The 26,465-nt window shown below is 39.7% G+C and overlaps 2 protein-coding genes and 1 long non-coding RNA gene across 4 annotated transcripts; all 3 read left to right on the forward strand.

Moving 5' to 3' along the window:
- Positions 1–5,931: 5,931 nt before the first annotated feature.
- LOC147634361 (putative pectinesterase 53) lies at positions 5,932–8,110 on the forward strand. Its single transcript, XM_086805502.1, has 6 exons — positions 5,932–6,084; positions 6,184–6,556; positions 6,721–6,892; positions 7,012–7,218; positions 7,335–7,570; positions 7,705–8,110. Exons 1-6 carry the CDS (start codon positions 5,958–5,960, stop codon positions 7,853–7,855), a joined length of 1,266 nt encoding a protein of 421 aa, XP_086661628.1. The 5' UTR covers positions 5,932–5,957; the 3' UTR covers positions 7,856–8,110.
- Positions 8,111–8,246: 136 nt separating this feature from the next.
- LOC147634362 (uncharacterized) lies at positions 8,247–12,011 on the forward strand. Of its 2 annotated transcripts, none has more exons than XM_086805504.1 (2): positions 8,247–9,631; positions 11,728–12,011. In XM_086805504.1, exons 1-2 carry the CDS (start codon positions 9,316–9,318, stop codon positions 11,874–11,876), a joined length of 465 nt encoding a protein of 154 aa, XP_086661630.1. In that variant the 5' UTR covers positions 8,247–9,315; the 3' UTR covers positions 11,877–12,011. The 2 variants fall into 2 exon arrangements, with proteins under 2 accessions (XP_086661630.1, XP_086661629.1); XM_086805503.1 differs by lacking the exon at positions 11,728–12,011 and adding an exon at positions 9,736–11,714.
- A 5,001-nt stretch (positions 12,012–17,012) lies between these two features.
- LOC147634363 (uncharacterized) lies at positions 17,013–20,060 on the forward strand. Its single transcript, XR_015267007.1, has 2 exons — positions 17,013–19,769; positions 19,871–20,060. It is a non-coding gene; the product is annotated as an uncharacterized LOC147634363 (long non-coding RNA).
- Positions 20,061–26,465: the final 6,405 nt, after the last annotated feature.

Here is a 26,465-nt window from a genome sequence, read left to right on the forward strand (position 1 = left end):
TGATTGAGGTGTTGTAATGGAATGAGATGTGCGAGGGTACCGATTTAGGTATCTCACTATACGAGGGTACCGATTGAGGTGTCATATGGATAGTGGATTGGGTGGAACCTGGTGTGAAGATGAAGATCATGTGCTCATCATGTATTAGAATTTCATTAATCATTTGTAGCCTTTCATGTGGCTAGATTATTTTATGTGCGAATTTGCACAAAGTTATTTTATGTGTGAGTGTGCACAAGATTATTTAATGTGTAAAGGCCCATTAGTATTTATCATTGGGCAAAGGTTTTGATATTTATAAACCTTAGAAACCTTGACAAGGTTATTTATATATTAAGCAAAAATCCCAAAAGTGGAAAAGCAAGCCCAAAATTCTACGCACAACTATTAATAGATCCTTGGGCTATATATTGAATGCAATTATCAAACTACTCATGCCGTGGAAGTGGGAGCTACACGCTTGAGAGGGGAGATTGTACCCAATACCTGCCTTTTGTGTGGTGATTTATTGTCTACTCTATCTCATGTTTTTATTTTATTTTATGTTCACTTTTGTTAATTTGATACAATTCTATGGTTAAACCTTAATGTACATGTGAGTTTTGATTAATTCTTCAAAAAGTATTTGAGGTCACATGCCACACACGATTATCAACCTCTTCCATGTCACTACATTTTGACTACAACTACGGTACTCATCTTCATCTTCACTTACTACATTTTTTGAGATTGCATGTTTGATCTGCATTTTTACATTATCTGCATTAGTTGTATGAAATACCACTGAGTAAAAATTCTCTAAGATATGAATATTAGAGAAAACATATGCGAGGTCTACATCTCTTGATGGCTTAAGTCTCGTACGATGTTTTGAATGAATGAAGTTAAACATTGACCACTTTCATTCACAACTTCCTGAAGATGCATCCACTACTAACACTCGTGTGATGACTTTACAACTCTTTCCACCACGTGGGAGCACACATCTTATCGATAACTTCAAGATGCCATATAGATCACCGAACATTCCCTAATGGTGTGCAAACTTCACACATTATATATATGCATCTTTTAAATATCACATACATAGTCTTGAAAACTTTCATTATCTTAGTTTGTTGTTGGTAAAACGTCTGTGTGTCCAAATATATAAATGCGGCTTCACTTCACTTCCAAACTATTTCCACCATGTGGGGGCACACATCTTACCTACAACTTCAAGATGCAATGGATCACCAAACATTCCCTCATGGTGTGCAAACTTTACACGTACAAATGGATCTTTTAGGCAACGGTTTTGCACAAATAGTCTTGAAATCCTTCATTACCTTAGCATTGTTAGACTATTGGTAAAGCTAAAAATGTGGCTCCATAAATACGTGTATCATTTGCTTTTGACAGACAATCATAGTTAGATTTTTCAATTAGTAAAACATTGTGATTCTTTCACTTTTTCAATGGTATTGCACATCCTCTAATACAAACCGCAAATTATAAAAATTTTGGTATCAACCATGCGTAATAACATAGCAAATGGTTTCATAATCGTTAGAATCTTCTCGATGTTTCTCAAAAACTTGACTTTACACCAAGATAATGCATTTGCAAGAAACCTCAGCAAACTTGCCATGTTTTTCTACTCATTGATTAAAAGTTTCAGCCCACCATCTCAATTAAACTGGCTTTGATTTTTACCAGTTGCTCTAACATAAAAAAAGCATTGGAAAATTGAGTAGCACAAGAAAAAAATTTGAATGACGATGAAATAAAGCATACATAAACCAATGCTCTTTAGTAAAGTTGACCACAAAGTTTACACCCAACAATGTCTATTGTATGTAAGTAAACTTACTAATATCTTTCAGTAGCAAGTTCAATGTATGTGCAGCACATGCAATAACCCAAGTAAATTTTTGGTATTTTATCATAATATTTTAACCTTCTAGCTTTCAGTTTGATGCATTATCTAATACAACAACTTGTTACATTTTTAAGCCCTACCAAATCTTAAAACAGAATGCTCGTATATTATTTCAATATATAAAGTATTCTTCTCTCGTAGAGAAGTATGAATTGTTTTCATAGGTCCACAGTGCCACATACACAAATGCACATAATGTTTATCAATGGCTTACATTGTTTATTAGTCCAACCATCAAGAGAAATGATGCATCCATATGATAGTATATAATCCAACACTTGACATTTCAATGGCTTATATTAGTTATTAGTCCAACCATCAATAGCATATAACATTTATCAATGGCTTACTTTGGTTATTCGTCCAGGCATCAACAACAGTGGTGCATCCATATGATGGTACATAATCAAACACTTGACATTTCAAAGTCTACTTCACCTGATCTCTGACTTTGTCTAAATATTCATTTCTCATTCTATTAGTGTGAACTAGGCCTGGGTTGTGGCTGTGACATAAAGGCATCTTGAAAGATGGGATTACCTATCCCATTAAAAGGAATTCCGCATTCTACAAATGCTTTTGTGTCCACTTTAAAATGCAACTATAAATTATTTTGTATATTAAAGCTAGCTTTTAAATTTCTTCGTCCTAAAAATATATTGATATCACATGGCCTTTGTTTGGGCATTGGATTGAGACTGAGAGCTTGCACTTATATTATCTACATTGTCTTTAATCTCACAAATAGTCTTGATGCATCGTCGTTTGTAAGAAGACGAAACATACAATTTTTTTTAAAAAAAGGTTGACCTTCATGCTCCTTAATAAACTTAAAAAATATTGTTTCAAAATTATGTGGTGGATTTTGACATTTGTCCATATTTACACCAATGCTACATAAATGTTCTTTAATAATAGTTGCACCACTAGTACACACGTGATTACAAGATTTACAACGTAACTTAGAAGTTGTAGTATTTTTTTGTAATTCGAGAACGTAATTCTACCCCAGTGCTTGGCACATGGTTATCACATGGAAAACACATCTATTATTTTTTGTAAGTCAAGAACGTTATTCCGAAAAACACATCTATTATTTACAACATAAAATATAAATTACTTCAAAAATGAAAAAATATATTTTAATTCATACTTTTTAAGTCATCACAATATTATTAAGATTAAAAATAATATTTTAAATATTTGTTAATATATTTTTAAATCATAACAAAAATGCTATAAATAATCACAATAAAATAAAAAATAAATTAGATCAAGATATTTTTTTGAATAATTATTCTTCTAAATTTTTATTCACTTCATTTCATAAACATATTTTAATAAATGAAAAATGAACACTAGCATGAGAATAGTTAGATTGACAAAAATCACATTATCTTCTTCAATTTATTTTTTCTTTATGATATATAATTCTAAAGTTAAAAAAACTACTTACTTTATTAAATATTATAACATATTTTTATCTTTTTTTAACAAAGAGTTAAAAAAATCAATTAAGTATTCAAGTAATAATTGGAAAGTTTTTTCTATAAATTTAATAAAATTTAGCATAATTGAGAGACAAATGATTTATAAATTATTATTTCAATCAAATTTTAAGTTTTTTAAAAGTGTGAAAGGGGATGTAAATTGCCTAGTAGTTCATTTATGTTGCTCATGAAAAATTACTTCATCATGAATAATAATTTTATTAAAAATTATTTATAAATGTAAACTTTATTTAGCACATAAGCAAAAAAATTATCCTCCTTAGGTCTTCTCTCTCTTCTCAATGCAGATAAAAGAATACACGATCACACTAGAAAACCAATTGTTTAAATAGCTATCCTAAAATTTTATCGTACGATAGAATTCTATCATACGAAATGTCAAGCTGAAAGCAAATTGTACCAAATTGATGATGTTATTTAAATTTAATTAAAAGTCTTAATTAAGTATAATTTAGTATGATTCGAGAGATTTTTCGACTAATTCAAATTGTAAATTCGACTAATTCAAAATTTTCGACTAATTCAAATTGTAAATTCGACTAAATGCAACCTAGGCTACATGATGAACCCGCGTGGAGGGTGGGACTTGTGTGGGGGATCATTAGGATGCCATGGTGATGAGGAGAAATGGGCACAGAGTTGGCACGCTTGATTATGAAGACCTATGTGGGGGATTGAACAAGTGTGTCCTTCAAGGTCAAAAGAGTGCTCAAATGTGGGGCTTAGAGCTGTGAATACAACACAACCCATCAAGGGTTCCTCGAAGAAGGGGAAGATTCAGTCCCATATTGTTCAGTCCCTGTGAAAGGGAAAGAAAGCTTACTGGGGGATGCATTTGGAGAAGGGTGTAAGTATTTACCTTCACCAAGTGTGGCCAGAGCACATGAAGGGGCTGCCAAAAATGTAGCACAATTACAAGTTGATAGACAACAACATGAGAAGCACGCAGAGGGCTTAGCCAAAGGACAACGGTGTTGCCATGAGAGCATGTGGGGGTGGGTCCCTCCCACATGTTTCGAAAGTTTGGTCCCCATCGGAGCATGTTTGGGTACAATGGTATGGGGATATCAGGGAGCAAAAATAGGTGGGAGGGGCTGAGAAACGTTCCATGAGAGGCTAGTAGCAGAGGATGGAGGGCACCAAGAGGAACCTAGAAGAGAAGTCATGGCTATTGTGCACGGCTATGTACAAGAAGATGAAGAACACAAATACCAAGAGACACACAAATGTGGTAAAAACCAAGAATTGTATTGATGAGGGTTGTTGGGTAGTTACAAACTATTACAAACGGACATGTCCGGTGGCTTCAATTAGGTGCATGTGGGTGCCTCTGCATGTGAAAATGTATGGGTGCATGAATGCACATGTATGTTATGAACCATAATCAAACAAAACCTAGACAAATGCTAAGATTATGACTTCTATATACAATTTTTGTCTCTTGAAAAAGGGGGCAATGCCAAATTTCAAGGGGGGGGGGATTTGCAAATTTCAGCGGGGAATAATCGGGACCGTCTACTCTGAAAATGTACTGTTGGGGTATGCTTTACAACAATATATTGAGAGCAGTAAGAAGGATAACGGCGATAGAAATTTATGTGCGTCGAGTCCGCTGGGCACGTCCTTTTGTCGCCTATTATTATTGTTACATTTGGATATGGCGAGCCCGTAAGCACGCAGAAAAGAGGTGAACATGTTCGATACAAATTTACACCATCTGCTCTCATCAATCCTCCGTTGAAATTTTGCTCAACAACCGTTGAGTCGTCCTTTTCAAATTCGATCTTGAAAGCCAAGGTCTTAATTGTACGATATTCTTTGGCCTTCACACGCACTTGGGTCAATTTTTTAACTATTTCGCTGAGATGACTACATGAGTCGGTGGTCGAAGAAACTGTGCATTATGATTTATTTTTTATCGCAACTATTGGGAAAAAAAGACCACCAAGGTTTTTAGTGTGGAACACTAAGGTCAAGCTTTATAGTACTTAAGTTTGGGGAAAAAGATTTGAAGGAATGGTGGCATTTCCCTTAACACTAAGGTACACGCTTTATAAGCTTAGGAGAAAAGACTTGAAGAAAGCCCCTGCATGGGCGCTAGGTGTGTCATCGCCTGTCCAGGAAGGGGTCTCTAAGGGGTTAATTTCAAATTAAGATAAATTGAGCGATCTATGTTGTGGATCTTGATCTATGGAGAGAGAGGCATCTTAAGCACAATAAAAGATGAGAGAGATTTTTTTTGGGAACAAATCACAAAAGGACTAGTACACAAGATTTGCCTTTTTTTTTGGTGGAGAAATTATTGGAGTCTAGTGTGTGTTGTTTTCGGAAGCTATGATGCTATATAGCCCCTCTACCGTACTTGAACTGTTTGTTGGAATAATACAAACTTCTCTCTTTTTGAAGGGAAAATTATTGGAGTCTAATGTGCTATTTTCGGAACCTATGATGCTATATAGGCCCCTCTACTACCTACCCTACTTGAACTGTTTGTTGGAATAATAAAAAAGAATTTTGTAACATTCATGTATAGTGGTCACACTCTCTATATATATCTGTCCCTTCACATACGTACATGTGTACCTGGCTTGCCCTTCACATACGTACATGTGTACCTGGCTTGTCCCTTCACATACGTGTACCTGTCTGTAGGTAAAGCTGAGAGAGTGAAGGCTTGATCACGCACTGTCCCATTCTATGCATGTGTCGTCTCTTCACATACTGATCACATGCAGGTGTACTTGGCTGCAGGAAACATGCACTTGCGGGTACGATATAGCAGACGTACAGTTCCTATCCTAGTGCGTGCTATTGTCCTTGTATTTTGGGTTCAAAGAGGGGCGTCTCTCACTAGTGTGATCGGTAGGGAATTGTATGATGACGCGAGGGAGAAGGATTTCTTAGAGTGGGTTCACAAGGTTGGTGCAAGGAAACCTGATAGTCAACATAAATATGGGTTGGAGAGTAGTTGGTTCCAAGCTAGTGAGGACGCGGGTGGTGCTGTTTCGATAAATGTAAACAAGAATGGGGGTGGGGACGTCACCAACGTGCAGGCTGCAGTTGATTCTGTGCCCACGGACAACTCTCGGCGTGTAGTGATTCAAATTGCGGGTGGAGTCTATGAGTAAGTTCTGTACGAGTTAATAAATTGGTTGAAATAAAGCATACGTGCGTAAGTACTACAATCAGATGTGCGTGCGTACTTGACATGCATTCGATGATCAGAACGTGAGTGACTGGCTCTAAACATATAATATTCGTGGCTTCTCATTGTGCATGTGTATAAAGGGAGAAAGTGTTTGTGCCCAAGAACAAGCCGTTCATTACCTTCCAAGGCGCAGGAAAGGACGTGACCACGATCGTGTGGCACGACACGCAGGCAGACACGGGCACAACGCAGGACAGTGCCACGGTTGGGGTCAATTCACAAGGCTTCATCGCCAAGGGCATCACTTTCCAGGTGTGCGTCCCCCCGCTCCCCTTTCCCTTCCAAATGTATCTAAACGTCCTCCGGCCTGCAGCCACCTGGGGATCCATAATATGACTCTATCTAATGATGGCAGTCTGTTTTGCCTGCAGAACTCTGCACCAGCTCCAGCACCCGGAGCTGTTGGCGCACAAGCTGTGGCCCTCAGGATTGCTGGCGACCAGGCGGCCTTTTACGAGTGCAGCTTCCTCGGTGCCCAGGACACCCTCTTCGATGATCATGGGCGCCACTACTTCGAGAGTTGCTACATCGAAGGTTCCATAGACTTCATTTTCGGTGACGGCCAATCATACTACAAGGTTTTTACAAGAACGAATTATTATAAGACATCCTTAGGATTTGGTTAAGTGTAATGATGACGATGGAATTAATATGGTAAGTATAATCATCACTAAAAAACGGATAATCGTGCCAGGGGTGCCAACTGCATGCATTGGCTGTTAATCCGGGGTCATTAACTGCACAGAAGCGTTCAAGCCCGGGAGAGAGCACTGGATTCTCCTTTGTGCAGTGCACGGTGAGTGGTTCCGGGATGATTTACCTGGGGCGCGCGTGGGGGCCTTACTCCCGAGTTATCTTCTCCTACACATACATCGCCGACATCATCATTCCTCAAGGCTGGTACAACTGGGGCATCCACGACAGAGAGAAGTAATTAAGACCACTAATGAACTACCTCAGTTGCAGTCTAATTAACCCTAGCTCCCTATTTGCTTGGTCCTAATTAAACAATGCTTGAATTTTGTTGATTAACTTGTTCCATGTGGCATAATGATACTTTGCAGAACGGTGTTCTATGGGCAGTACAAATGCTCGGGGGGCGGAGCCAATGAGAACGGCAGGGTCGCGTGGTCTCACGAGCTCACGGATGCTGAAGCCGCCCCTTTCCTCACAGTCGACTTCATTGACGGAGCCTCGTGGCTCCCAGCTGATTAGTTTCTAGTTTTTTCTACCCCATACCATAACTTCTATTATATGCCTTCCTTGTTATAATGCCACCTGTACCACCCCTGTTAATACCACATGCAGTGCCACCATTTGCTTTAGTTTGTAATAAGAAAAGCACCTGTTCATGGCTGTAGGGACATGGTTTTTGAAGGGAATTGACCTTTGCCAAAAAAATCTATTCAATCAAAGGACAAAAGTAGGCAACCTTGGATTAATTGATTGAGTTTGCAACTTTTACAAAAATTAATTCTTGACCTTGGCACAATTAAGGAAAAGGATAATGACGATTACACTACAAGAGATGGGGAGCATAGCCGCGTGAAGAGGAGAGAGAGCAGAGAGAGGGGACCTGGGCAAGTGCGTAGGGTGTATACAACTATAGTACGTGCATTAGGAACTCAATGGAGTCTTTTTGGGCCCTTTAATTTGCCATTGCCTAATGGAGGTGATTAAGAAATAGACAAATAGGGAGATTACATGTGGACTGAAACCAATGGTTTGTAAGAGCCTAGAAGGTAGTGGTCAAACTTAGAATAATAGGCTAAATAGGCTCTTTTTTAATTTTTAAAATCAACTAAAACACAAAAAAATTATAAGTATATGAAAATTTCCCCTATTTTTTATAGAAAAGGATAGTTGCAGCCTGAGGCCCAAAAACGAGTTCCCATGCATTCAATGCACATTCCCCTTCACTTTCCACTATCCCTCTCTCCCACGTTCCCTCCAAAACGCTCTCTCTTTCCCCTTTCTCATAGCAGGGCGTTTTTCACTCTCTAGACTGCTTCTTTTAGCTATCTTCCTCTTGATCTACCTCTCCCTTCACTCATCAGAAACCTAGCTCTATAGCTGTGGAAGCTTGATCTGCAACCTCCTCTTAGAAGCTATGGAAGTTTGATCCTCACTTACATTTCCTTACTTCATTCTTCTTCCTTGTCCAACCTCCTTTTACAGAGTGTAACAGCAGAGCTTAGCTATGGAAGCTTGATCTGCAACCTCCTCTCAGAAGCTATGGAAGTTTGATCCTCACTTACAGTTCCTTACTTCATCCTTCTTCCTTGTCCAACCTCCTTTTACAGAGTGTAACAGCAGAGCTTAGCTATGGAAACTTGATTTGCAACCTCCTCTCAGAAGCTATGGAAGTTTGACCCTCACTTACATTTCCTTACTTCATCCTTCTATCTTGTCCAACCTCCTTTTACAGAGTGTAACAGCAGAGCCAAGCTATGGAAGCTTGAGTTGCAAATGCTGTGGCTCTCATAATCTTACTTATTGTCTCCTCTCACCCCCTCTAATATCCTCTTTCAAAGTGCAGTAATAGCACAGCCAAGCCCTTGGAACATGCTCTACAACTCCTTCTCTTTTGTACATCTCCCTAGTCTAAGTTTTTTTCTCACCATTCTATTTTCCTTTGCCATCAAGGTTTATAATCTCCCTAATATATACATCTGATGTCTTCTTCTAGAGCTCGAAGGCCTCCGATCAGTATTCAATCTCTCTCTTGTAGTAGTGGTCAAGATGAGGATGGGCACTGGAACATCAAACAGTACGAGAAGTGGAATTGGATTACGATGCAGCCTAGTACAAGAGGAACCCACAAGGTGTCAAAGCGATACGTTGATATACAAAGTCACCATTGGAAAGGGCGGATATTGGAGCTCAAACAAGATCGTGATGGAAAAAAGCTAGCCAAGGTCCAACATGTTTACAAGGCAACAGAGCTGAAACTAGCAGACCATGACCAACGTCAACGATTTCCTGCAAATTGTAAGTCATTTCACCACTTTATATTCTTGTTTTTAAATCAATTGTGTGCTAATAATGGTATACTGAAAGCACTGCTTTGATTGTTCTTGGGTTCCTCTGCGTAGATATTTTTCCCTCAAACTATAGTGAGTGGGAGCCTATGGAGGCAATTTCAAGAACTTTTGAAGCATACCATGTGGAGCTTGGTAGTTTAATCTTTGGAGGGTGTCCAGCTGCACAACTTCTTGCACGAAACATCTTCTTCTATGAGGATACATATGTGGTTCCCACGACAGCAAATGGTACTGAAAAATTAGTTTAAGTAAGAACACCATATTAGTGAATTTGGGAATTTTCCAATTCCCATTTTTGAATACTTAGAAAAGGGGGACATGGATAACATGTTTGTAAGTTTCTCAAAACCTTATCATATGACCTATCGTTGGAAAGCGCTTGAAAAATGGAATCTAAAGAGCTATAAAGCGCTCATTTTGGATTAGTGGTGTTCAAGTTATGGTTAATCCAAACTTTTGACCACGTGTCCCAAACTTATGGAAAATTCCCATATTCCCCAATATGGTGTTTAAGACTACTACGGCATTCAATCAGAGAAGAACATCTAGTGGCAAGCAGCATGGGTCCTCCCAAAAGAGAACCATGATACCTTGAGGTGGTATTTTGAACGGTCTGGCATTCAACATGTTGTCTCTTGTCAGGTCAATGGTCAAAAGCTTGATGTTCCCGGAATAGGCTGCTTTATCGTTGAATGGCACTTGGGTGGCGATCTAAAAACCTTAAAGTGTATGTTGGGTTGTAAAACAAGTGCGAATACTTTATTCTCATGTGTTTACTGTTGTCATTCCAAGACAGGAGTAGACTCAAGAGTAAAAGGGAAACAACCTAGCAAAGGCAAAAGTCAAAAACAGGTGGGTGCAAAAAAAGCAATCGTTTTTTATGCTGAACAGAGGAAAGGATCAAAGGTATGGCAAATGGCATATTAAGTTGTGACCAGAGCAAGCCACCTAGTCGTGACCAGGAGGACAATGCTTGGAACCCAATCTTGGACATTCCACTATGTCAAGTGCATGTGTGCACATTACATGCAAGACTCCATTAGGACCTCAATGGAAGGCTTCTTGGGCCCTTTTATTTGGCAGTTTAAGGGAGTCAAACCTTTTCTCTTAAGAAGAAACGTTTCCTAATTAGAAGCTTCAAAACGGTTACTTTATTCGAATTTGAATTTTGGGGAAAAAATGGAATTTAAAATCTAGCGGATAAAACCATATCATGTAACATATCTATGGAAAGCTCTTGATGCGTAGATCACAGATCTGTAATCTCCGCTCAAATCGGAGCTTGTATGTAGAAGTTATGGAGGTCCGAAAATTGTAAAATTGCCTCCCCTCCCTTGGGAAAAAAGTGCACCCTTTGACCACTCTTACACCTCCCTTAAAAACCCAACATTTCAGTCCACATGGCAACCCCCCATTTGGCTATTCCTTAATCACCTTGATTAGGCTTGGGCAAATTAAAGGGCCCAAGAAGACCCCATTCACTTCCTAATGAGGATTTTGGATAAGCTATTGATGCTCCACATAAACTATGTCTGGAACATGGAGCCCGAAGATCGACGAGAAGAGTCAATACGTGCACTAGAGGGTGTACTTTCCTCTATTGGATTACGTGCTGGAGCAGTGGTCTTGACAAAGGATAGAAAATCAAACCCTACACAAGACAACCCTAATAAAATTTGCATGGGTGGATCAAAGGCAAGACACTTGCTATCAAACCACTTGGGTTCTCATAGCCACACTAGCTTTGAAATTTGGAAGAAGATATATGATGTTACAACATATCGAGGAAATGATGCCAGGCTTGGCCTAAAACGTGCACGTGTATGGGAGGTGTGTAATAAAATGGTCGATCTTCTAGAGCGACCTCACCTAGATGACCATGGTATTGAGGCACTTAAACAAGCCACTTGTAGATTTATAGAAGAAATGGTCGAGGCATGGGGAGAAACACACATTACTCACTACATGGTAATGTTATATTTCTTGTGTCCTTGTAGTATGTTCTTCATACTGTTTGTTGACTTTTTGTAATTTTCTATGCAGCATATATTGTATGCACATGGGCCATACTTTCTCGATACATATGGCTCTTTAGCACTTTGGAGCAATCAAGGCATGGAGAAATCACATTACCAAGCAAAGGCCGTGTATTTTTAAGGCACTCGCCATGGTGGTGGCAAAGTCAAGAGTAATGCGCTCCATGAAATGTTCAACTGGTTCTATCGCGTTCTGGTTGGCAAAAAAAGGCAAAAAACTTGCGGTAATTTGTCTCTTAGGTGTCAAATAATGAAAACTGTTAATGCAAGAAGAACTGAAGGATACAACAGATCAAATGCTAGGGAGAGACTACGGCAGTGGGTAGCAAGCAAGCGTCGGTGTGGTTCCTCATGGGCTTAAACTCTCTGATTATAATCTTTTTGTGTTTTTAAATTTTTTAAAAGTTTTAAAAAATTATATTTATAGATATATTTAAGTCATTTTTCATTTATAGCCACCACATTTCAATTTCTTCTTTGTGCTCTACTCTCTCTTGCCCTCCCACTATCTCTCGCACACGTACATACCTAGGCCATGCCAGAAGAACAGGAGCAAGACTTGCGGTTTTTCGATCAACTCGGCCCACTACCTGCTACACCAAAAAGGACAAATCTACCTATAGTAACAGAGCGAGAGGCAAAGGAGATGAGAGAAGAAGAGCGCAGGAAGGAGGCCGAAGAAGCGCAATGCAGGAAGGAAGCTGAAGAAGTAGAGCCTAGTAGAGAAGCGGAAGAAGAGCGGCGTCGAAAAGAAGCTGAGGAAGGTCAAGGGCAACCACCGGAGATTGTTATTGAGGTCGACACCCTAGAACAGCTAGAGGTTATCTTACAGAACAGGGAGGTCGAGCTCTTGTCCTATGGCATCACGAAAGATACCATTGACAAAGAGTTTGCTCTTGTGAGGGCGGCTTGGGAGACAGAAATGCAAAAGAGACAGCAGACCAAAGAGGACGCAAGGAGGGCAAGCCAAGCACAGCCACAAGCAGCCACAACATCCAGACGTCCAGTCAAGAAATGTGGCAAAAGAATGGAGGGCAAGTTTCGAGACCAACAAGAAGAGGAAGAGCGTGCACAAAAGAAAAAGAAGTTCAGGTCTGAACGACCACCGTGGGAGAATCAAAGACCACCACCGCCTCCACCGGTTACAAAGAAGAAGAGAAAATGGAGGCCAGGGACAGTAGCGCTACGAGAGATTAGGAAATATCAGAAAAGCACAGATCTTCTCATCCCCAAGGCACCATTCTCTCGACTGGTGAGAGAAACAATGGAAAAATTTACTGACAGGGTTGACCGCATATAGAGCACAGCTCTTGAAGCTCTTCAAGAAGCTACTGAAGATATTGTAGTGTCTATTTTTGAAGACTCAGTGCTGGCTATGGTACATGCCAAGAGAGTCACTTTGAAGCCTGTAGATATGTCCCTAGCCCTATGCCTACGTTTAGAGCGTAGCCTTCTACCTCAATAGGCTAACCCACTTTGTAATTCTCCCTACAACCTTTTGTAATGTTTCCAAATTCCTTTGTAGCATTTTCAAACATTAATGAAAGCTTTTTGAGTTGTGTTACATTCTTTGTTGCGTCCAATTTTTTTTGTATGCTCAGTGCCAATGAACATTTCATTAAAAAAAATATAAAAGCACTATACACACAGGAAAAAAAACACACACACACACACATATATATATATATATATACACATATATATATATATACACACATATATATATATACATATACACACATATATATATATATACACACACACACACACACACATATATATTTATATATACAAAAAAGGTAGAGTCTATAAAGTCACTTAGAGACCCTTATTGAGGGCCTTATGAGCCTCAAGACAAAATAAATAAATAAATAAAATAAAATAAATGCCATGTGCACTACGGTGTGTTAATCGCCAGTTTGACCAGGTCAAAATGCCGATTTTCGCGTCGTAGCGCACATGGCATTTTTTTTATTTTTTTTATTATTTTTTTGATCTTGTGAGGCTCATAAGGCCCTTTAAGTGCCTTAATAGCCTCAAAATTTTATATATTTATATAAGATATTATATAAATATATATATATATATATATCTTATAATAGCCCCAAAATCTTATAATATCTTATGTCTTATATATATATATATCCTATATATCTTTTATATATATATATATATCTTATATATATATATATTATATATATATATATATCTTTCAATAGCCCCAAAATCTTATATATATATATATATAGGTACACACACACACACATGGTTACATGTATATATATATATATATCTATAAATACAACATCTATAAATCTATAAATACAACATTTTTTTGTACCGCTCTAACCCAATCTCGAATACTTTTTTTAATCACAATCACATTTAAAATGAATCTTAAACAATATTTTCTATGAGCACATCAACAAAATCTTGAAATTGCGAGGCTTGAAATGGTATATCACAAGTACGCCAGGAAAAATCACAACTTACAATGCACAACAAAAAAATTTTATTGAACTTGGAAGAGAAGTTTGCATTACATCTTTTTAATAAGCTCTTGGAAGAGCTCAGGAGAGAGAGTTCTAGAGGCTGGTTTCTGGCCTAAGCTTTGGAATATATCACTCGGCTCATTGATTCCTTGAGCCTGAGAAAGGGCACAATGGCTTAAAACTGAGCCGGGATGCTTGCCCGTAAAGCAATAAAGGCAGCTTCCCTAGCTACCAAAATACATTTATTTATGTTTGAGGCTAAGGGGTTCTCCGACAAGACTGCACTAAGTGCTTTACATTTTAGGAGCTCGGCATAGGCGATCTCTGAATAGTCTAAATGAAAAACCCGCACTATGTCGGCTCTGAGGGCAGGTATGTAGTGCCAAAGAGATGCATCTCGACCCTCTGACTTTGGCCGCGTTCCTCCTACGCGCATAGCAAACTTGTCCACTTCAAAAGCAGTCTGTCAACATGTCAATATAGAAGTTAGGAAGCGTGAAATGATACAACTAAAAATAATTTGCTTTACAACGAAGAAGTTAGGACATACATCAGTTGCATCGTCACTTGCAACTAGTTGCTCATTTGTCAAGTTTATGCTTCCTTGGTCTTGAGCATCGCCAGCAAGGGCATGTGTGGTTCAAAGGCAGCTACGCTCTCATAGAATTGCACATCTTGCTTTATTTCAACGAGCACTTTGGCCACTACATCTTCCAAGGAACTGCTACCAATATCGTATGCAAGCGCTTTTGTGAGGTTGTCATCTTCAAAAGAGATTTTCAATTTCCCTTTGTCTTGACCCCCAGCATTCACGGCAATAACAGACAGTGCCACATCCTTGCGAAACCCGAGTGTCTTGGCAATGTCATCCAGAAACAAAAATTCTTTCCCATCAATAATGATTGGATGCAAAGACATGACAACAAGGTCTGGGACCTCCTCAAGTACTTCATCGCCCTCTAGAACTAGGTCCGTCGGGGACATTCTCTTGTAGAGCCACCAATGCCATTGAGGCCTCCCATTGTTCTGTAACATTCTCTTCCTCAGCATGGGCCTCTTGGACCTGCTCCATTAGCTTTGCTTTGCCCTTTTCTTTTTCCTTGCCACTTTCTTTTGCCACACCCTCTTGTAACAGAAGGACCAAAACCATGTCCCAGCTCAGGAAAGAAGTGCCGATGTTGCCCATTTGTAGATCCAAGAGTAAGTCTTCCTCCTCATTCCTGTAGTCCTTTTCTGTGAGGGATTTTAAAAACCTTCATAGACGGAATCTAAAATTCTTGTCTTCCCTGATGAGGTCAACCGGAACCCATAGGCCCTCATCACCCTCAAACATGATGGAGTACGTGTTGATGTGTTGATCCATATACTGAATGACATCTGTAAAAGCATCCGCGTGTAGATGCATTGTTACACGCACATCAATTGCTCCCTCAAACATAGGGACGATCTCGTCAACCCTATGAAGTAGCTCAAGCTTTCCTAGCTGTGCAATAAGTGCGTCAAGTAGAGGTGCCATGACTATGAGTGATTGCAAGAAATAGAGAGTGTGTGATACAGAAAGGTGTACGAAATTGAGAGCAAGTGTTAGGAGAGAACGATAATTGTCAATTGATGAAAATGAGTAAAGTATCGTTTATAAATGGGCGACCTTGTTATAAAATTTTTAAAAACTTTTAAAATTTTTAAGTACCAAAATTTTTTAAAAAAATGGTATGCAAAAGCAAGAACATATCCTTCCATCGCAAGGTCATTTCTAATTTACTAGTGGCTCAAGCCACAGATGCTTGTGTGACCAACCTTACACTATCACAAAAAAATAAAACTTGCATAAGACAATTGAAAAACCTTAATAAGACAGTGAGGCAAAAAAATTGAATTGTATTTACTTCAATCCAAGATTACATATCCAGTGGTTATTTGATAGCTACACAGCCAGGGAAAGTAATTTCTCTACAAAGAAAAGATCGTTCCTGCCTTTTGCGCACTACTCTACCATTGATTATCAAAGCAAAATCACCACTCAGTGAGAATCGAAGAACTAAGTAGTCACGTAAGTTGGCAAGGAACCAGTCATCATTCACAGCAACATCTTCTACATCCCCACCTTGCATGGATATATGTAGCACACCCTGTTCTGTAGAGGTTGTGTCGGAGTCTAACGCCTCCCATTCTCCATTTGTAAGCTTCCATCGCCTATAAGGAAACGCAATGGACAACTGTTACTTGGCAATATGGTAGCGCATCACAACCTTCTCAACTATTACTCCGCATCTGATGGTGTCTCCATTGTGTTGAATAACTTTTTTATCCCATGCAGGTGATAAGAAACAAGTCAGAGCTCTCTCCCACTTTGCAATCCATAAAGTTGGGGTGCGATGTGTGTCACTTGTACGGAATAGGTACACAAAGAGGTGTAGAGGTATGAAGCAGGTTATGGTTGCTTTGTGAGATCCATATGTGCACTTCATAGCATTTTGCACCTTGCTTTCGATCTGCAAACAAGCCATGGCCACTGAAGCATTGTCTGGAATTGGCCATTCAATAGGACGAATTTTTGGAATGTTTGGAGTTTGAAAAGGTAGAGAAGGCTATGATAACTGACTGACAGCCCATTACAAAGCTTTAAAGACACCTAGGTGGCCAGATCTAAGAATATCTCCTTTTTTTTATTTTTTTATTTTTGTGAAAAATCAAATATATGCTTTTAGGACTAGGCCTCTAGGCTTGGTCAAAGATGGATTAGCATTTTAAGCATTTTACTAAATGTCCAAATTAAAGGGCCCAAGAAGACTCCATTGAGTTCCTAATGGGCTATAGGTGAGGCTGTAGTCTCGTGTATAGCCACATACAGGGAATAAAATCCAGACATTCCAAAGAGCATTCTCGAGAGCTCAAAATATCCCAATATCACAAAAGAAGAAGCACAAAATGTGATCCCTCCCAATATCACAAAATAAGAAACATCAAATGTATTGTAATACAATCAAATATGGACTAAATCAAGACCGACAAATTGAGCAATTGTTTAGGGTGAGCTTGACCCAACATCTGTCACATCTTCTATCAAATTCATACACGCTAATTGGTCTATCTCAAGATCTATATATCCCATTGCGAGATCAACAAAAGATCTATCCCACTAGCAGTGACTTAACATCATCATCATCACGTTCGAGTTCAATTCCTTCCTTATTATCTTGGATAAGGACACCTTCATCTTGATTAGTTGGTGGTATCTCGCGTTCTTCATCTTGTACTTGAACCTTCGCATGTTCATTTCGACTCCCACTTCATCCATGAGCTCTTCAACATCCCTATCTTGAAAAATACTCTTTAAATGAGCAGCGACTTGTATGACATACGAGATTTCATGTCATAATTTACATCCACGTGAAAAACAACCTTGTAAGAAGAAACGCATCAAGTGTAAATTAAACATACATAAGGATGATATAATAAAAGCTTATGATTAGAATTTACACTACAATACATCGCGAGAACAGCAACATTTTTTGCAGCATTTTCGGAAGGAAAATATCATGGATTATTATGCTACTAAGCAGCGAGTTATCGCTACTACACAACATTTTTTTGCTGCTCAGCAACACTATTTGCAGCGAAATTTCGCTATCCAGCAGCGTGCATAGTAGCGAAAAATGATGTTATACTGTAAAAATATCTCGCTTCTTTTGTCGCCCGCATAGTTTTATCTTTTGAATATAATAAACTTGTACTCTGAGTTTTTTTACAGGTTTATGCCTTATCTATCACTTCTACCTCTCCTATCCTATCCTCCTCAAACTTAAGCAAGGTATGTCTACTCTTTTCATTTTTCTCCTATACAAACAAGCTTTTGTGTGAGTACTTCCTTTTTCTTTCCTCTCTTTTAAGTTTTTCTTTTTTGCCTTTTCCCTTCTTATACAAGCTTAACCATTACAGGTATTTTTCCTCCTCCTTTTTTCCTCATTAAGAGCTCTCTATTAAAGCTTCATATAGTAAGAGATCTTGATTTTTTTAATACTTTTTTTTTCTTGACTTGGTTTAATTTTGTCGGTTTAGGGTACACACAAGCCTCAAGAGATCTCTTTCTTATATGTTTCTTCTTTCATGCTTTTACATGTTTTAAGGTTTTTAAGTTTTAGGGATTTTAAGATGAGGGTTTGTTATTAATACTTTTTTTTTCCTTATTTTGGTTTGATTTTGTAAGATTTCAGCACATACAAGCCTCACAAGGTAAGAGATCTCTTTCTTATATGTTTCTTCTCTTATGCTTTTACATGTTATAGGGTTTGTTATTTTTTTCATGCTCCATGCTCCATGCATGCCGGTAGGTACATATGCATGATGGTAGCTTCCAATGCATGTCAGTAGCTACCTATGCATGCCAGTAGCTTCCAATGCATGTTAATAGCTACCTATGCATGCCGGTAGCAATCTAGGCATGCTAGTAGTAGCTTCCAATGTATGCCGGTAGCTACCTATGCATGCCAGTAGCAACCTAGGCTTCCAATCCATGCCGGTAGCTACCTATGCATGCCAGTAGCAACCTAGGCTTCCAATCCATGCTGGTAGCTTTCTATGCATGCCGGTAGCAACCTAGGCTACCTATGCATGCAAGTAGCTACCTATGGATGCGGTAGCTACCTATGCATAATATGAATAGGAACCTAGGAATGCAGGTAGCAACATAGTCTACCTATCTATGCCGATAGCAACTTAGGCATGCCGGTGGCTTCCAATGTATATCGGTAGCTACCTATGCATGTTAGTAGCTTCCAATGCATGCAGGTAGCTACCTAGGTATACCGGTAACTTCCAATGTAGGCATGCCGATAGCAACCTAGGCATGCCCGTAGCAACCTAGGCATGCCGGTAGCTTCCAATGCATGCCAGTATCTACCTAGGCATGCCAGTAGTAGCTGGTAGTAACCTAGTCATGCTGATAGAAACTAGGCTATCTATGCATGCCGATAGCTACCTAGGCATGCCATTAGTAACCTAGTCTACCTATGCATACCGGTAGCTACCTATGCATGCTGGTAGCAACCTAGGCATGTTAGTAGCTTCCAATGTATGTCGGTAGCAACCTAGGTATGTCGGTAGCTCTTCCAATGTATGCCAGTAGCTACCTATGCATGATGCTAGTAGCAACCTAGTCATACCGGTAGCTTGCAATGCATGCGAGTAGCTTATAATGCATGCACTTAGCTATCTATGCATGCTGGTAGCTAGCTACCTATGCATGCTGGTAGCTAGCTACCTATGCATACCAATAGCAATCTAGGCATGCTAGTAGCTTCCAATGTATGCCGGTAGGCTACATATGCATGCCATAGCAACCTAGGCATACCGGTAGCTACCTATGCATGCCGATAGCAACCTATGCATACCGATAGGTTTGTATGCATGCCGGTAGCTACCTAGCATAAGGCTATATGCATAAGGCCATATGCATAAGGGTTTTAAGTATTTATGTTTTTTCTTGGATAGATGGCAAATAACTTGAGGCTGGCGCGATGTTACACGTGAAGGAGGAGTCGATATCCCTACAATATTTGTAAGTATATATTAGCCTAAAATTATATCTTATCTTTTAATTAAAGAAAATTATCTTAAATAACAACTTTCTAAAATGTTTATTTGTTTATATGTCTATAGCTTGTAGCAGTGGACCACTCCCCTATGTAAGATGAATATGATTTTGTATTACGAAGGGGTTTGGAAACTCTATTTGTTGAAAGGGTCCAAGACGAAGGATATCTTGTTATTATTGGAGAACGTGCTTGGCAAGCATGGCAAGTTATTTTTATAATCTAAATACACAATAAAACGTAAGAGTAACTATTTGTGTATTACATGATTGTATGAGAGAAAGAGAGAGAGAAAGACAAACAAATAGAGAGGGAAAGAGATAGAGAGAGAGAAAGAGACATCCATCAATAATCTAAAAGCTTATTACATTATCTTTACCAACTTCTTGAATGGAATGCACTTTAGAATTTCACTAAAAAGGAAACACTTTTCCTCGAAGCTCCTACATCTACTACCCCCACAATGTAAAAGCCATCTAGTAATCCCAATGCCTCTTTGATTTAAGAGGAGCTTGAGATTGTCATCTAGCCTATAAGGGAAAGGCCTTACACATGAAAAAGGTACTGCCTCTTGCTTCTTGGCATCCATGAAATCCTTAGACTTTTCTAGATGTGAAGTCAGCAAATAAGTCAAGATAGACCCACTGCTCTCCATTCATGCTTAAGCTTTGGAGTTGGCATTGGAGGCATGGATTTTTGTCACCAATCTATCTGGAGCTAGTGTTGGAAGCATGGATTTTTGGTTTGGTGTTTGATGGCGTGGTTGTAGAGGCTTGTCAAGTCTTCTTGACTTTGAAACCCAAATGTAGGGTTTTCCTTCGTAGAAGTCTTACGCTTTTAGCATCTTGTTTGGAACCCTATGGACTGTGAGCTACTAGGCTCGAATTGGTGTTCCAGGCTACCACTTGGATATTGGCTTGCTGGGAGTTTTTTGGGACCCAAATGGAAGGGAAAATAGAAGCCTTGATCTTCTAACACCTTGATGGGAATCGAATAGAGCTTGGGGTTTAAATAAAACTCTATTGCATGGGCTCACATTAGGAAGATATTTGCTCATGGGTAGACTTCTGGCTAAATGGTGTAAGGTCTTTACTTAGGCATCATACTTTCCTTGGCTAGCCCTAGGGTACTCTTGGGTACCCACTCCTCCTTTGTGACCTCCCTGAAGGGTTGTTGAATTTGAGTTTAGGGGGTGCTCTTTGTCTTTGCTCGAGTGGTGAGGATTTTGATCTCCATAATGGTTTGAGAGGGGGTGGTGGTCGAGGTGGCGAGGCAAGAGGAGTGTTGAGTGTTAGGGCAGTTGCAAGGAATCCAGTTTTTCATGCTCACACAAAGCACATTGAGGTGCATTATCATTATGTTAGGGAGTGATGCCCCGTAGGGGAAATCAGCTTGGCTTATATGCCAACATAGAACTTTTTCCTTCTTAGGAGGTTTTTTCCCCGTGCTAGTATACACCCATCTTGGGGTATACTTATCCTCTTTGTACAGTACACATTTGTTATCTATCTATTGTCTCATTGTGTGCTCCCTTGAGCTTCTCCATGATGTTTGTGTGTGTGTGTGTGTGTATGTTACATAATGTCCACCCTTTAGCTGAATGGGGATGCCTGACATTAGTGTGCCATGCTAGTGAGTTAGTATCATGGGTGACCCTACATTAAATATTGGTTACCTATTTTTATTGGTATAGCTTGAGACCATTCTTGAGGAGTGTATGTTGTTAAAGTGTAACACAAGTAGTGCCATGCTTAACGACTATGTGCGGTCAAAGTGAAACAAGTGAACTAGGTCAGACAGCGTAATAAGTGGTTTATGCAAATGACATGCCATGCTAGATGATGTGTATATGGATATGCTCATTGAAGTGTAATAAGTTGTACGACACTCCATGCTAGATGGTGTAGTGTGGCAAGTGGTGAGTGTATGTTGTGTTTGTGCCTATCAACATTTCATATTGGGATTAATGATTGTGTGATAGAAATAAATTGGAACAACTAACGTGTTTATGTTTGTGACATAGGTAATAAGCAGTGTGTGTGTTGCACATGGAGGATCTTGTTTGAATCATCTCGGATTATTATTACTTCATATGAGTTATTTTGATGACCATGTGCCAAATGATTGCACATATTATTTATGTCCCCCGTAATGATCAGGTCATCTACATAGATGATGACAACAAGCACAACCCCTCTATCACTGTGTCTCAGATACAGCGAGAAATCTGCATTAGCTACATGAAAGCCAATAGTGACAAAATATTTAGAAATCTTGTCAGAACATGCTCTTGGTGCTTGTTTTAAGCCATACAAGGCTTTCTTCAACCTGCAAACATGCTCGAGGTGGGTCACATTCTCATAACCAGGTGACTGCAACATATACACCTCTTCCTATAAATTCCCATGCAAGAATGCATTCTTTACATCCATCTAATGTAAAGACCATTGCTTTGACGCAGCCACTGCTATCACAACTCTCACTGTTGCCATCTTGGCAACTGGGCTTAAAGTTTCCTCATAATCAATGCCATCTTGGCAACTGGACTTAAAGTTTTCCCATAATCAATGCCATATGTCTGTGCATATCCTTTGGCTACCAATCTAGCCTTGTACTTGCATATGCTTCCATCACTGTTATGTTTTACTTTGTACACCCACTTGCATCCAATGGCTTTCTTGCCTTTAGGCAATTGCACTAAATCCCAAGTCTCATTTCCATATAGTGCATCCATCTCCTCATCCATAACTTTCTCCCAACATACATTTCCAACAGCTTCATCAATGCATGTGGGCTCTACAACCTGCACAACTTTTGCCATGTATGCATAGTGATATGCCACATAACCATCATAGGTAAACCTCTGCACAGGGTTCTTCACTCTCCTAGATCTTCGCAGCTTTGCATTCATGGCTTCTATAGCCTTCTTTACACACAGGTGTTCTCATAGCTGGCATCCCAAGATCCTCATCAAGGCTCATCTCTCAGCCACTAGACTCTCCATTAACATGAGAATGCCCTGCAAAAATGTCAGGCATACTAAGGGGCTCAACCACTTTCTCTTTGCCTTTATGTGATGTACTATAATCACATTTGCAGGACTGGTATTATGACGCAGCCTTCCACTCCATGGTCTATCACAACAACTGAACCACTAGATGAGGACTCTCCTAGTCCACTCAAAGACTCTGATTGCTGCCTTCTTGCATTATGTGTAACCACATTTCCACTCACATCAGTCCCAACAGCTTCTTTTTCAGCAGCATACCAGCTACTCATCTCATCAAAAACAACATCCTTGCTTACCCTCAACTCACGTGTAGCAGGGTTCTAACACCTATATCCCTTTTGCTCAAGGGAATACCCAATAAACATACATTTTTTAGCTTTTAGATCTAGCTTAGTTCTCAGCTCATTTGGCACATGCACATATGCAATGCATCCAAAGACTTTCAGATGAGACAAATCAGGTTTTCTGCCACCAGTAAACCTCTCCTCTGGAGTTACATCATGTATGGATGCAGTTGGAGTCCTGTTTATATGATGTAAACTACTGTAGAAACAGCCTTAGCCCAATAGCTATGCGACATATTCTTCTCTCCCATCAATGCTCACGCAATCTCAGCAATGTGCCTGTTTTTTTGCTCAACAACTCCATTTTGCTGTGGTGTGTATCTGCATGTAAACTGTCTCTTTGAATACCATTCTTCCGCAAAAATTCAAAGAACTCATTGGAGAAGTACTCTCCCCTCCATCTGACCTTAGGCACTTTACATGTTTCCTTGTTTGCTTTTCAACCATAACTCTGAAATTCTGACAATGAGTGAACACCTCACTCTTCTCCTTCATAAAGTATACCCACACTTTCCTTGTGTGGTCATCAATAAATGTCACATAATACTTGCAGCCTCCCATAGACATGGCCTTCGTAGGACCCCATACATCTGAATGCACAACATCTAGCGCATTTTTTCTCACAATTTTGTCACGTGGAAATACATGCTTTGTTTGCCTTCCAAATTGGCATGCTTCACATATTTTCTGCATACCTTCAACTTAAACTTTGGCAGCCCTGTCACAATTCCTTTAGTCTGCATAGACTTCATTCTCTGGACATTCACATGTCCAATTCTTTTATGCCAAATGTCTATGTTTGCAACAATTCCTGAACCATTTGCAAACATTGCAGCACTCACTCAGGCATGTTTACATTCAATGTAAACATTCTGCCCACTCTGTTGCCTTTTGCAACCAACCTGCACTTGTCTTTAAAGTCTTCAACATAACAACCACCATCAGGGTTAAACCGAACGTGCAAACCCTACTCAATCATCTGGCCAACTGAAACGAGATTCTTTGTTATGTTCGGAACATGAAGTACATCTGCAAGGTACTTCACTTTGCCGTCTTGTATAGACAATGGCACATCTCCAACATGGGCAATTGGATGAGCAGTGTTATCCCCTGTTTGCACAAAACCTGGTCTTTCAAGGTTTTTCATCTCCTTAAACCACTCCCCGTGACTTGTCATGTGGCTTGCAGCACCTGAATCAACGTACCATACATCATCTTTATGTGTTGCTTCAACATTTTCAGACATGGCATTAATGACATGCTGCATATAACAAACAACCTTTCATTATCCTCATTGTTTTTGCTCAAGGATGCATAGTTGTTTTGCTGCAATTTTCCATTTTGCATGTTAGCCTGCTTCTTATGACAATCTGCCTGCACATGTCCAGGCTTACCACAGTAAAAGCATCCACATGTATCATTATACTTCCTTTGCCAATTTCCATGACCTCTTTGACTCCCACTGCCATTGAATTGACCTCTTCCACCTGCGTGTGGTTGTTGTTGTGAATTCTGGGACTGTTGTTGTTATTGTTGCTGCTGGCCATAATTTTGATTACCTATTCAGCCACCTCCTTGGTCGCATCCACGGCCTCCTCTACCTCATCCTCTTCTCCTGAGCTTGTGTAGAAGGCTTGTTGCTCTGAACTGTTTTTGTTTTGTGAAGACTGTTGGTCTTCACCCAAGCTCTGAACTGTTTTTGTTTTGTGAAGACTGTTGGTCTTCACCCAAGCTCTTCTCTTCTCTATAATCAACATAGGTCACACCAAATCTGTGAAATTGGGAATATTTTCCCGAGTCTAAATAGACATCTTGAACGCCTTGTATTGTGTCCCGAGACCACCACGTAGATAGACTTCCACCTTATCATCATCATCTACTGAAACGCCAATAGATGCAAGGGATTCAACAATACCCTTGATCTTCAATGCATAGTCATTCATAGACATACTTTTTTTCTCCACAGTATGAAGTTCATTCTTCAACTGTATCTTTCGTGCCTTGGTATTCGTTTCATAGAGTTTTACCAAGGTGTCCCACGCCTCCTTAGGGGACTTGGCATCCTATAAGTGCCCAATCATGGTATCCTGTATACTGATAGAGAGCCAATACATAACTTTTTTGGCTCCTTGGTTCCAATCCTTGAAGTCTTTCACATCTGCAGTAGTCGGATTGATCTCCGATATCCCCGGTGCCTCTTCATGCTCACCTTCTATGTAGTCCCAGTAACCCTTTCCCATCAGGAAATTTGTCAACCTGAACCTCCAAGCATGGAAGTTGTTCTTATCAAGCTTCTCATCAGCAACAACCTAGTTTATGCCATCATTTGACATCTTGCCAGACACCCAAAATTTACCAAAAATAGCACTATGGTTTGTCGTGCACAAACTGCTGTATCTTCTGCAGCGGTGCTATACTACACTCAAATGTCACAACCAGTGATCTCAATGCGCATACATACACCCAATGGCCACTATTGACCTCCTTGCAGTACACACAATGTCTGCACAACCAATCTGTCTTCCTACAGTTCTTAAAACAGAGTTCTGCATAGAATCGATGACTTACCCGCAGTGCTCGAAATCGCCTGTTTTCTGAAAAACGGAGGTCCTAACGCGCCCAAAATACGTTTTCAGTCTCAAAAACTTCGTCCAATAGGACAGTATAGTTGCCCTATAGCTTTACTCCCACGAAGAAAGCTCCTCAATCAGAGATTGTTTGCCGGTGTCTCCCATAGAGCTCCTGCGAGAGAAGGGTGTAGTCGCCAACACAAATAGGGAAGAGTAGATGAAGCTCTTATCCTCATACCGCTTCCTGTGCTTCTTTTGCTTGCATCTCAGCCCTTAGCATGAAAACCAGGCTCTGATACCATGAAAAGATGCAGGGGAGAAGAGAGCTTAAGCTCTTGCAAAGCACAGACACACTCGCAAAACCCTAAAAGAGAGCACACAAGGTGAGAGGCTGAAAATCTTCTTCTTCTTCACACAACACACAACATACCATATACAAAGATAAGAGTATAGACAATATGAAAGGTACTCAACCAAATACATACTACGGTTCTCTATAGTGTGAACCCAACTACGGTTCTCTATAGTGTGAACCCAACTAAATGAGCTGGCGCTATAACTATGCCAGTCTCTCAAGAATGGCGGTCACATAGCCTGTCATCCCAGTGGCCGCATATCATCCATGATCTCACCAACCATGCCAGTGGTATAAGTGTGGGACCTATCCCCAGGTGGGTCATCTCAGTGTCCACTGCCTCACTAGATGAGCTCGATATCTCAACATTGTAATCATTCTAT

This window comes from Cibotium barometz, chromosome 11 (genome assembly GCF_041138505.1).
Source record: "Cibotium barometz isolate CiBa-2024 chromosome 11, ASM4113850v1, whole genome shotgun sequence".
Lineage (NCBI taxonomy): Eukaryota > Viridiplantae > Streptophyta > Polypodiopsida > Cyatheales > Cibotiaceae > Cibotium > Cibotium barometz.